Raw genomic sequence first — 13,608 nt, forward strand, 5'->3', positions numbered from 1 at the left:
GCAAATGAAATAAACATTAAAAAATGTAGATTTAAAAAATAAAAATAATAACAATAATTAAAAAAATTAATTATCAAAGCAAAACAGAAGAAGCTAGAACTCTTTAAAATAAAAACTCTTCATAAAATAAAATAAAAATACATTAGAGTTTATGTAGAAAGGATTGGAGAGATCCCCAAAGTCTCCTGAATTTGTCCCATTTGTGGTTGAGGTCATAAGTTAATTTTTCTAAAGGAAGAAAGACTGACAACTGAGAAATTCACATGGAAATAGTTGGAATCTGAGAAGTAGACCATTTTAGTAATATACATTTCTTAGCCAGAAATGCAAGAGTTGTAAACAGAAGTTTGAGCTCTGAGTCTTCAAGAATCTCTTTCAACAAAAAATCGTTTTCCAATTTTCTCCTGGATCTTAGAATGAACCCCTCTCCAAAATGGTTGGATGTAAACACAGAACCAAAATACATGAGAAAAAGTGGCATTACAAGTTTTGCTCTTAAAACAGAGATCGTAACAGACTGGGAACATTTTATGCAGACGAACAGGTGTAAAATAAATTCTGTGGAAAAATATACATTTTTAAAGGAAAATATGCACATTATTTTTAATGATCACATACATTTTTTTTCGTCATTGCCAATTTTTTTTTTTGGGGGGGCACCCCTCTAAATAGTTGCATATAGGTCTTTCAATCATTTCAATTAGCAAAGTTGTATAAAATCTAGCACCTAGGCATGCACTGATTATACACACATTTATAGATCAAATGGGTTACTCTCAAGTAGGCATAGGACGATAACGGTCGATAAGTATACAGTAGTTTGGAAAAGTCAAGGTTTTAAAGCCGACAAAATTTTCTGCTATGCCGTTCTAACAGTTTCTGTTCCAAAATATTTAAAATGTTTCTTGAATAAAATATATTGTGTTTAAAGGGGAAAAAAGTTTTTGTTTTATAAAAAGAATATATTTTAGAGCAGTAATCACAAAACCGTAAAATCGTGAAACCGTGATATTTTTATCCTAGGTTATCATACCGTCAAAAATCTTATACCGGCCCATGCCTACTCTCAAGAACTCAGTGAAATCTAGTGTGGTACTGTGATAGGTTTGTTCATGAAACTTTCTCCATATAAATATTCCACAATCAACTGTTAGTGGTATTTTAAAGGTGAAAGTGAAAGCAGCTAGGCAATGAAATGGTAGACCATGTGAAATCCCAGAGTGTGGTCATGCTGAAGGGCACAGTGTATAGAAGTTTCTGCAGAGGCAACAGCTACAGACCTCCAAACATGTTGCCCTCTGTATAGTTTAACACTGCATGGAATTTAGTGGAATAGGCTTTTTATGACTGAACAGCTTCTTCCAAGCCTTACATCACTGCAATGCAAAGTGTGGAATGCAGTGGAGACGTGTGCTCTGTAATGAAGAATCATGCTTTTCTGTCAAAACGTCTGATGGATGAGTTTGGTAATTTCCAAAAGAATGGTACTTCCCTGACTGCATTGTGCAAAGTTTGGATTATGGTGTGTTTTTAGGGGTTGGGCTTTAGCAACTTAATTACAGAGAATGGAACACTTAATGTTTCAGCATACCAAGAAATTTTGCACAATGCTTCCAACTTTGTGGGAACAGTTTATGGGGATTCTTGTTTCAACAAGACTGCACATCAGTGCACAAAGCAAGGTTCATAAAGACAAGATTGAGCAAGTTTGGTGTGAGAACTTCGACTGGCCAGCTCAGAATCCTGATCTCAACCCGATGGAACATTATTGAGATGAGTGAAGGCAGTGAGCCAGGGCATCTCTTCCAACATCAGTGTCTGACCTCAGAAATGTGCCTCTTTTCTAGAACAGGGGTGTCCAAACTCGGTCCAGGAGGGCAGTGTCCTGCATAGTCTAGCTCCAACTTTCTTCAACATATTTGCCTGGAAGTTTTAGTATACTAAGAAAGAGCTTGATTAGCTGGTTTAGGTGTGTTTTAGTGGGGTTGGAACTAAGGGTGCAATCACATTATGCTATACGAACCGTGCACATCATCATTTACTCACCCTTGACTTGTTGTAAACCTATCTTGAGTTTTTTTTCCTGTTGAACACAAACAAAGATATATTGGAAACCTGCAACCATTGACAGCCAAAGTTAGAAAAACAAATAACAACAAGTGATTTGGAAGAAGTGAAGGGTGAGTAAATGAGGATAGTAATTTTTAGGTAATGGTAATGAGTTAAGGTATAGGATCAGGGTAAAGGGTAGTACCTGATTATCTATCATTTTTCACTTTATGCAATAGCTATGAAATTAGAAACAAGACAGTATCATAAAGTGCTACAACACGTAACCTGTGACTTTCATAGTATCATTTTTTCCTACATTGGAAGTCTATTTTTTTTCAAACTACACTACCTGACAAGTCTTGTGGTTGATCCCAGTTGTAAGAGCAACAAATAATTACTTGACTATTAGTTGATCAATTGGAAAAGTTGCAGAAGATAGCTTTTTCCAATGAATTATATGTTGAACTGCATCTGAATCACCACAAATACTGCAGAAGACCAATCGGAACCCAACATTCTCACAGAAACAGTCAAGTTTGGTAAAGGAAAAATCATGGTTTGGCCTTACATTCAGTATAGAGGCATGCAAGAGATTTTCAGAGTGGATGGCAACATCAACAGCCTGAGGTATCAAGGCATTTGTGCTGCCCATTACATTACAACCACAGGAGAGTGCAAATTCTTCAGCAGGATAGCGCTCCTTCTCATACTTCAGCCTCCACATCAAAGTTCCTGAAAGCAAAGAAGGTCAAGGTGCTCCAGGACTGGCCAGCCTAGTCACCAGACATGAACATTATTGAGCATGTCTGGGGTAAGATGAAGCAGGAGGCATTGAAGATGAATTCAGAGAATCTTGATGAACTCTGGGAGTCCTGCATGAATGCTTTCTTTTTCATTCCAGATGACTTTATTAATAAGTTATTTCAGTTATTGCAGAGATGTGTGGATGCAGTCGTCCAAGCACATGAGAGTCATACACAATATTCATTCTTTTTCCACTGCACCATGACTTTATATTCTATACTGTACTATATTTATGTTAAGTGCTAAGACTTTTGTCTGAGCAAAGTCAGACACTACTGTCCTAAATAAATAATTAAAAATCAAGGCATGATCATATTTCATTTTAGTAAAATAAGTCTAATCTAGAGGCCTTTGCCTTTCATAAGTGTATATTCCCTTGTGTTCAACAGAAGAAAGAAGCTCATAAAGATTTATAACTACTTGAGTGAGAGTAAAAAGTATGTAAATTTTAATTTCTGGGAGAACTAACCCTATAACTATAATTAAATTAAATGACACTTTAGTTAGTGTCTATTAGAAAAATATATATTATGATACAGTTTAACTGGTTATTGGTTAAATAAAAATCTTTATGTGTCAAAGACAAAACAGGGGTTTCAAGCTCCAAAACCCTTTTCATCTCTGGCACATTAAGGTTTTGTACAGCAAACCTTTAAGTAGAACTTTAGCCCTTGGAACAGTGTGTATGAGGGAAGCAATGTTGCTCCTTCATCTGAAACCGCAGACACTGAGATGTCAAAAGCCAAAGACACAGTATTATCTCAAACCTCAGTCAGTAGCGAAGGTGCGTGAAATAGTCCGAGTTCTTGCTTTCTTGCAGTCTCCTTACTGAAGCCTGCAAGTCCGTCGGCAGTGTGTCTCAAAGCAGAACATCAAAGACTGTCTGCCGGGGATGCCAGATAATACTTTGACAATAAAAAAAAAGGTATCACCTGCTTGATACATGAGAAAACAACGTTTATTTTCTCAACAGAACAATCCTTTCTCACCTTAGCAAGGCTCAATATAAACTTTCTCTAAACATTTCTTTTCTGAGTCTGTTTTGTCCAGCCTGATCTCACGAGAAAACGTAAGTATTTTACCTGTACACATCTTGCAGATCTTATGTTTCCTGGATAATTAGGATTTGGTTTAAGTTTTGAGGCAAAAATAAAAACTTGTTGATGTTAATCTTTGAATTCACATCATAAATCACTTTTATTTTCAACAAAAGCTAAATAAACTTTTAAAAATAAAGATTCTTTATTGGCATTGAAGACTTTTATTGTAAAAAAAAAAATTTTTTAATGTTCTTTACACTGAAAAGGGGAAATCGTTCTTTCTTCAACTTAAAAAAAAGAATAAGTAAATTTTTTGAAAGCTTTATTTTTAAGACTGTAGGCAAGTTCCAGAAAATGTTATTTATTTTATATTCTTACATTTTGCCAAATAGCTTGGGTAAATTTTGATGTTTGATATTTGAATATTTAGTTTGTTCCCAGTTTTGGGTTGCAGATGGAAAGGTACAGTATCTGCTGTGTAAAGCATATGCTGGATAAGTTGGCGATTCATTCCGATTGAATGAATAATATTTAGTTTTCATATAGCCAGATTTCATGTAGCATTTAATTTCCTTGTTACACAATTCATGGACTTAGTAATTACAATTAATGATGGAAATCATATGCAACTAACCCAAAATCTAACCTGCATGCTGATCTTAACCATATAGTAAGTTCACTCACCGGCTGCTTTATTAGGTACACCTGTCCAACTGCTCATTAACACAAATTTCTAATCACCTAATCACATGGCAGTACCTCAATGCATTTAGGCATGTAGACATGGTCAAAACAATCTGCTGCTATTTAAACCAAGCATCAGAATGGGGAAGAAAGGTGATTTAAGTGACTTTGAAAGTGACATGGTTGTTGATGCCAAATGTGTTGGTCGAGTATTTCAGAAGGGATTTTCATGCACAACTATCTCTTGGATTTACAAAGAATGGTCTGAAAAAGAGAAAATATTCAGTGAGCACCAGTTCTTTAGGCACAAATGCCTTGTTGATGCCAGAGGTCAGAGGACAATGGCCAGACAGGTTTGAGCTGATAGAAAGACAACAATAACTTAAATAACTACACGTTACAACTGAGGTATGCAAAAGAGCTTCTCTGAACGCACAACATATTCAGCCTTGAAGCAGATGGGCTACAGCAGCAGTAGACCACACCTAGTTCCGCTCCGATCAGCTAAGAACAGGAAACTAAAGCTACAATTCACACAGGCTCACCCAAACTGGATAATAGAAGATTGGAAAAGCAATGCCTGGTCGGATGAGTCTCGATTTCTGCTGTGATATTCGTATGGTAGGCCCAGAATTTGGCCTCAACAACATGAGAGCATGGATCCTGCCTTGTATCAACGATTCAGGCTGCTGGTGGTGGTGTAATAGAGTGGCGGATATTTTCTTGGCACACTTTGGGCCTATTAGTACCAATTGAGCATCATGTCAATGCCACAGCCTACCTGTTTTGTTGCTGACCATGTCCATCCCTTTATGACAACAGTGTACCCATCTTCTGATGGCTACTTCCAGCATAATAACACATAAAAAATCTCTGAGGAATATTTCCAGTACCTTGCTGAATCTATGCCATGAAGCATTAAGGCAGTAATGAAGACAAAATCGGGTCCAACCAGGTTCTAATAAGTTGAGTGTAAATGTAGATGTAATTAATGTTACCCAAACATAGTTACACTGTAACTAAGACACAAGTATAGTGTATCAGAAATATTTTAGGTTCTCCAAAACTTTTCTTTGATTTGATATTTCTTTCATACACTATAATGTTCTTTTGTGTACTGGAAGATTTATTTGGATATTAAAGGCCCTACTTTGAATTATATGTGCCAGTGAAGAAATTTAAATGTTGAATCTTTTAGTAAACAGTACCTAAAATAACTAGTTTCTATTATAAGCGTATAAAGAACATTTCAACAATCTAAAGAACATTTTTTCCACTTAAAGTACCTTTTGTTGAATGATAAGGTTTCACTGATAATAAAGTTGCTTTAAAACCTTGACAAAAGGTGCGTGTCCTTGAGTAAATGATACCAAAATGTTAATTTTTCAGCTGTATGGACAATTTCAATACAAATCACACGAGACAAGTGGTTTTCAAAGCTCAAGTTTTATTCTAGTTAACCTCATGTCTAAGATGAGTCAGCAAGATTGTGCATTTCAGACCAGTGACCGGTTTGTGAACAATAAAAAACAAAACAAAAAAATCAAACCATGACATTGTATTTCAGGATCAATACATTTAGATCCTTGGGAATGAATATGACATTAAACTAAAAGACTACAGATTTGTTTACAACAGAATTGAGACAAAGGGGCCAAGCATTTACCGTGCGGGGATGTGAGGATACAGTCAGTCGCTTCTCAGTTCCCCCTCAACACATTCAAGAGAAAAGCTTGGGACCTCCGCAGTCTCCTTTCTTCGATTGCATGACAGGTGTGTTTACATGCCGATTCAGTTGTATTTTTGTTTTCCCACCTTGAGGTAAAAAAAGTATTCCTGATACTACAGAGGATAATATATCTGTGTCCTCTGGGTCCTGAATCTCCTCTCCCATCATTTCTAGCTTATCACCGCATCTCTTTCAGCAAATCATTTCTAGACTCAATGCAAACATTTAGCAGCACCATGTCAAAAGGGAATGAAACTACCCAACCAACAAAGTAAAGGATCACATCAGCAATGAATACGAGGATCTTTACCAGAATACATATTTGATGGGTTTTATGCGAAGAAAGATGAAGGGAAACATCACTGCTGATTGTAGCTGCGTCACATTTATTAAGACAACGACTTGGTGGGGACCTGCCAGGTCTCCTGTGTTCAGAACAAGACAGGCAGCCACTTATACATGAATTTCTGCACCGTGTTAAATTACTACAAGACAAAACTATGGCTTTGTAAGTACGCATGGCAGTCACTCAGATTTGTTTCAAATAAAAGCTTCATAAACTCATCAAGATGGGCTAGAAAAGGGTATATAGTCTCCTTTAATGAAACAGCTATAAAAAAAAAAAAAATACTAAACTCAAAAGAGTTTATGGCACCAATTCCATTCAATGTGCTTTCTACTTGCTCGCATCAGGACCCAGTAGGATGATGATTAACATGATCATTCGCATTTTACAACAGAACTAACAGGCAACAAAACAATCAAGTCAAATAAAATATAACTAAAGAAAAATCCCAGACTAAATTAACGCTAAATCACGACTGTGGTTTGAGGTATTGTGGGTATAACAGGAACATTTGACTATTTTTTCGTCTGTTTTTTGTCCTTTTTTTGACTTTTTTTTTGTTTGTTTTGGGAATAGCATAGCGTAGAAATCACATTAACAAAAATTGATCACATAAAAAAAACTACCAAAGGAACCAAAGTTGTCAATAATATAATTTTCTATGAGAAAATTAAAACCTATTACATTGTATTGACATTTCATATAAACAAAACCAAAAATAGCAGCAAAACAAGACAAGAGAAAGAAGCATGTCTTTTTCTTTTTTGTTGTTTTCCATTTGAAAGTTTCATACTTGCTGGAAATCCCTACATAGCAGCTAAAAATGAGGAGTGTCTTCTCCCGGGTTCTCCTCTTTTTTCCTCACGGTACAAATGTCTCAGTTCTGCTTTTACTCTTTGATGTCCAGCCATCACCCTTTTTGCCTCTCTCTGCCATCTCTAACATCTCTCCTCCTCCTCATCATCTTCCAGAGATCCACAAGACAACTGACGTCTCTGGGTTTGTGCAAAATCTACTTGAAGCCATAACTTTTGTTTTAACAATTACTAGACCAGAGTACATCAAAAATACTTTAACTATGGTGTCACGAGTTAGCAACTAGCGGGTCATTATACATACTTCAAACATAGGTACACTTGGGCATCCGTGCATACTGGCCGTAAGAGGGGAACTGATAAAATAAATAGTTCTTAATCTTTGATTTAACATCGTAGTGTTTATATCACTCTTAATGTGTCACGGTAGCTGTACTATACCGCAGGCTTACGTTTCAAAAGCCTTCAAAGAGCAAATATCTTCTAAAATGTCCCCCTCTTCACCTTTCTCTAACAGACCACTAACACCATAGATAAAGAGACCTGCTCCATCAACCTTTCCTCCATTCCATGTTTTCCCCCATTGTTTTAACAACTGTGGATTTCTTTCTTTCTTTTTCTTTTTTTTCTCTAAAAGTCAGCCTTAAACGACGGACTGAAAGTGCTTTTTTTCTTTTTTAAATGGAATGGTTTTTAGATAATACATGAATCTAAACACAAAGCGGACTGTGGACTGCACTGCTGGGGGAGCAGGTACAACGTAAGCTTATTTTGTCATGGCAGTGATGACATTATACATTAATGGCAGTGAAGGCAACAATTCAAAGAAATGGTTCGGTTTGGCCTCGAGTTAGAACCTCAGCCCCCAGGCAATCCACAGCCTTCTAGATCATAACAAAAATACATGCGTAAAAAATATACTAAGGTTACATAAACCATTTTGGAAGAGAAGAGAATCTTGTTAGGGAATCTGTCTAGGAATTATAATAAAGTGACTAAACGCATAGCAAGCGGGGGGTATATTTACACGGCTAGACTGCAGAAAAAGCAGGGAGCACTTGTAGCAAGTGTAACAAGGTACTGTCTATGAGAGAAAGAAATCGAACATACAAAATAATGTCTCTTCTCTTTCAAAAATAGTTTGACACACTTGAAATAAAAAAATACCCATGGTTGTCTTTTTAGCGACAAGTCAAGGCAAGTCACAACTACTGTTGTATCATTTATACAATTTGTAAAATCCTAGATAGCCTATACCATTTTATTTATGACTTAGGACATAGAAGGGGTGGCCAAGGGAGAAAATTTAAATTTCCATTCATTCCCTGTCATTCGCCGGTGGTCCTGGCCAGCGATAACTCGGTCATCAAAGCCACAGGGGATGCCGCTCAGCAGTCAACAGTTTGGGCGTGCTGAGTGGGCAAGTTTTCGAGGTATTGGTCAGATGGTGGGGTGCAGGTAGGAGCCCGTTTTCCCTCTTGTCCCATGACGCCTTTGGCCAAAGCCCATACCCATCAGAAACAAAGACGAAGAGATTCATCACACACGAGATGAATAGCGATCCCTTCAAATGTTAATGTCTCTGACGTCTGTGGGAGTGCAAGAGAGGTCCACGTCCTCCTCGACCCTTTTGGTCTCTGTGGAGATGTGCTGCTGAGCTTGTCTGAGACTCGATTCCAGCAGGGACTCGATCTGTTCCTGACACGATCGCAGACAGTCCTGTGGAAGAAAGTAAAAAGTTAGTAACAGGGACACAGAAATTGACTTGCTGGGAATAATGCATGGAAGGTGGCGCTACTTACAGGGTCACTTCTGATGACTTGCGAGAGGAAGTTGGTGAGGTTCTGGGATGAGAGGCAACTGTCGGTGCTTTTCAGGTACAGTCCTTGTACCGCTGCAGCAACACTGCCTGCTGCAATCATGGAGGGAGGGCTTGCGATGAAGTTGACGTCTGAAAATAAAAAGGGGACTCTGGTCAAACCTAAGGACGTTCTCAGAAAGTAACTAGCCAACAGAATAAAACTCATTATGAGGAATACTGCTTGGGTTCATAATGAAGCATAGCATGACTAAACTATAATGAGAGCAGGGTTGGTAGGGGACAGTCCGTGACATTTGGGGCCATTCTGCAGCGGGGCTCAAAGCCTTCGGGGGAGGCAGAGAACTTTGCTGTAGGTCCTGAGCAAGCTACCCCCTACACAGCCTTCTCATTCTCAAAACATCCCATAAATCATGCCTCTTTGTGCACGTTAATACTAAAAGTGCATGGAAATCTTAGGATTTCAAGATTTGAACATTTCCTGCATTAGAAAACCCATACCCATCACAACAACTTCCTAAAAATGGCTTCGGAGCACTCATAACCCTCACACATCCATTAAGCAGAGCTTATAAATCAAAGCCACCTCTTGCCCTTATATTCTCACTTTGCACTTTGCCCACACATGGAGAATAGAGAAATACAACTGCCTTTCTAATAGGAAGTCATCTAGCACTGCTAGCTCAGAGACGAGAGGGCAATTGTCAAGACAAATTGAGCATAAAGGCACAGGAGCCTTCACCCCAGCCCATTCATTTCATTCACCAGCACCCACCCCTTCCCAGTATCCATCCAACCACACTCTCCCTGGCTAAGATCCCAGGCTACTTCCCAAAGAAATGCGGGTCATAAACATAAAAGTGAAGCGAGCTGTGGTGATACCCACCATGTAAATGAAGGAACAAAAAGAGTATACCCAAGTAGTTCCTTCCTGAAACATTACTGGCCTACTCAGGCAGGTGATAAACTGACTGCTGTAGGTTGCTCGACAATGAGGTGTAAGGTCAAAAAGTGGATTTGCAGCCTTACCCCGAAGCAAACACTCTAACTAAAAGGGTACCTGGACATCAAGATGTCTAGACATGGGAAAATATCAGGTTACAAAGCCCTTTTCACAGGGAAAATGTCAGAAAACTACTTCCGCTTTTTGGTTCACATGCACTGTGTGCACAGAAGCGGTGTCGTGAAGCAGGCAGGGCTTCTCAGAAGCTCTGGAGCAGTCAGCAATCACCACAAAAGGAAACAGACTTCCTCTCTCTTTGCAGAGCCTCGCACTGGTTTACAATAACTGTGAGTAAGGAATTAGGACAAGCAAGATGGCTCGTTCAATTGCAATAAAGAAGTCTGCCTGAAAGTAAAACACTGTGAGGGAAGGATTTTCAATGCATGACCATGATAAAGTGCTCAAAACTTTTGCAAAGTTACCGAAACAAAATAAAAGTGAGCTCAAAAGTACAAACATACCTGTCGCACAGAGGGCCACAAAGGTCTGGGCGTGTTTGCGCAGTATCTGCTTGGAGCTCTGATGTATAGGCAGTTTGGCAAGGAAGTGTTCAATGAAATCATGTGGTGTCACTGAGGCCAGATCCCACTTCAGTTTATTTAGCGCCAGCAGTTCCATTTGCTGCGAGGGAGATATAAAATGGTCCAAGTTTACATAAAGCCCCAGATGATTTTTCCATTTCAGATTTTACACTCTTTGAACGCTAGATGGAGATGTCGATTAATTGCACAATAACGCAAGGCCTACGTTCAATTAACGCACACATCAAAAGCACCAACAATTTGTAACATGTACTGTTATTTACAGATATCTGTGGGTGCCTTAACACTTTGATAAACTCATTTAGCTCGTTGTTTCATGCAATACCTTTACGTATAGGTCTTTGAGCAAAATGACCTTCAATTGCATTATTTTAATTTAATTCAGCACAAAAAAATTAGAAAACAATATCAAGCTGCTAAATTAAAGAGTATTAAATATTTACCAATAATTCGCCGGGACGGACAGAGTTGTCCGTGTATATGCACAACTTCTCTGCTGTAAGTGGCACAGTCTCTTTCATTTTTGAAGCCAGAAACATACAAGTTGCTCCTAAAAGCTGCAACCTGGTTTTTTTGGTGGGCTCCACAGATAAAAACCTGTCCAGGTAGTTCATAGCCAAAGGAAAAACTTCCTCTTCACATTTCTGCTCTTCACAGACCTTTAAAGAAAAGAAAGTGCATACGATAAATAAATATTAAGTCACAACAGCAGCTAATTCTTTTAACTAAACGTGTAGAAATCGAAAATAAAAATAAAAACTATTTATAGAAATTTATTAAATAAACGAAGTGCAAATATTTTTTAAGCTACAGTATGCTTTGATCTTATCGAGTTATCCCACGTGTTTAGCATCTGCTGATTCGTACACGTGCAGTGGAAAGGGTTAAATTAGAAAAAAAAGACACGTGGAAATGCTTAAAAATAGTATTTAATCAGTAATTTAAGTTTAATCCTAAGTGTTGCACAAAGTATAAATGTTACAATTTGCTTCTGATGCTAATGGTCGTTGCTTTCGAGGCAAAAAGGTGGCGTCTGAGCTCGGTTCAGGAAACAATTTTCTAGTTCGTCATCTTTTCAAAAAATATTTAAAAATATACGAAAATTGTTTTGCTTGACTTTAAACACATGTAAATGTACTGTAACTCATGCTTTATTAGATTATGCAAAAATATTTCGAATGCAATGACAAAAACTACGTGAAATGAACTGAAATCCAAAGCCCCATCATACAAAGGGAAGCATGCGACATTTAGGTGAAGCGGGTGTTTCATAAATTAATATAAATTATTCCTTAGCATTAAATCTAATGTTAAACATCTGTAAATCCACATTATTAGATGGTTAACATAATCCGATAGTTTATAACACGATGTTGAATTCAGAAATGAAATAATACAATATTTTTAGACCGTCGTGCAGGAGGTATGACAAACTGAAACAAAACTTTTAAGACACAAATATTACGTTTTCTTGCAAAAATTTGATTTATGTTTGACCTGTGATTTAAAAGACAACTTGTGAGCGCTTTTATGCAGGTGATGTCAATTATGTTTCCATTTTAGAATTTAGAGAAATAAAAAAACTTAAGCAAACGACAACAAAGATGGCGTATAATAGGCTACTGGCACGAGTGAGAATGCATACGTGTACATTGGTATTAAAATAAAATAAAAATAAATAAATGTATCTATATTTTATAATATTTATAAGAAACGAAACGCATGCATGAAAAAATAATAACCCTAAATAAAAAGGCTAAAGCGGAAAGCACGGAAAACGTCTCATGTGTCGGATTAATATTTCGTAATAAAACATTTTTACGTAAAAAATAAGCAACAATAATCGGACAGCGTGTTTCTGTGTGATATTTCTGGGATGGATAAGCAATGCCGATGAACTCAAGTCACACTAAAGCATTTTTTTTTCATTTAATAAATACTTCTTGGAGTCCAAAGAGCAAGAGCAGAATCATCGTGAGGCAACTTGTGTAGCAGCAAATACAAAAAAAAGAGATATATAAATATATTATCCAAAACAAACCTCGAGCATCCACGTCGCGACGATTTTCCTCATTTTAGGCACAATTTCTTTCTGAACACACTTGAAATAATTTGGTGATGGGAGATAGTTTTCCTCAGCTTTAAGCATTGTCTGTAAAACTCGGTCATTCAACAGGTTGCTGTCTTGGTAAGCTCTTCTTATGGTATCCACTTCGCAGCAAAACAACTGGTGCTCCATATCTTCAGTGTTTAGCAGTGAGAAAAGTAAGAAAGCTGGAGCTCGAGTCGGACACTGGTCCCGTGGATGCTTTTTGCTGCCTCTGCTGAACCCTCTAAAAGTCTCGCTGCAGCTCTCCGCTTGACAAAACTCCCCTATGACGTGACTGTTGTTAAGGGAAGATCAAAGCAGCAGCAGCGAGCCTGTGAGAGAGCGAGAGGCTGTCTGCTCAGGGCGGAGGATCAATCTAAAGAACTATCTGCTTCTCAGTTTTGGCTCCTTTCTTTAGCCCTATGGAAATAGGAGGTCCTACGCCGGGTGACGAGTGACCAAGGAGAAGCGGTGGTGGGGGTAGGCTGGGCCGGGGTGGGGGCGCAGGGGGCAGGCTGCTAGTGTCGTGGGTATCGGGGGTGGAAAAGACTGGGGAGAAGATGTGTATTGGGTTAGTATTGGTAGGGGGCAGTATAATAGCCTAAATCAAGGTGCCCACACTGTCGCATTGAAAAACTTTTGTCACTGTAATTGTACAAGCATATATCAAAAGTTTTATTTGTAA

General features: G+C 38.0%; 1 protein-coding gene across 1 annotated transcript; it reads right to left on the reverse strand.

Moving 5' to 3' along the window:
• Positions 1-6,007: 6,007 nt before the first annotated feature.
• Positions 6,008-13,352, reverse strand: ccnd1 (cyclin D1). Its single transcript, NM_131025.4, is given in 5 exon segments — positions 6,008-9,189; positions 9,273-9,421; positions 10,754-10,913; positions 11,278-11,493; positions 12,876-13,352. Coding segments are annotated over 5 exon segments (876 nt in total). The 5' UTR covers positions 13,074-13,352; the 3' UTR covers positions 6,008-9,036.
• Positions 13,353-13,608: the final 256 nt, after the last annotated feature.

This window comes from Danio rerio, chromosome 7 (genome assembly GCF_052040795.2).
Source record: "Danio rerio strain M-AB ecotype USA chromosome 7, GRCz13ab, whole genome shotgun sequence".
In the NCBI taxonomy this organism is placed as follows: Eukaryota; Metazoa; Chordata; class Actinopteri; order Cypriniformes; family Danionidae; genus Danio; species Danio rerio.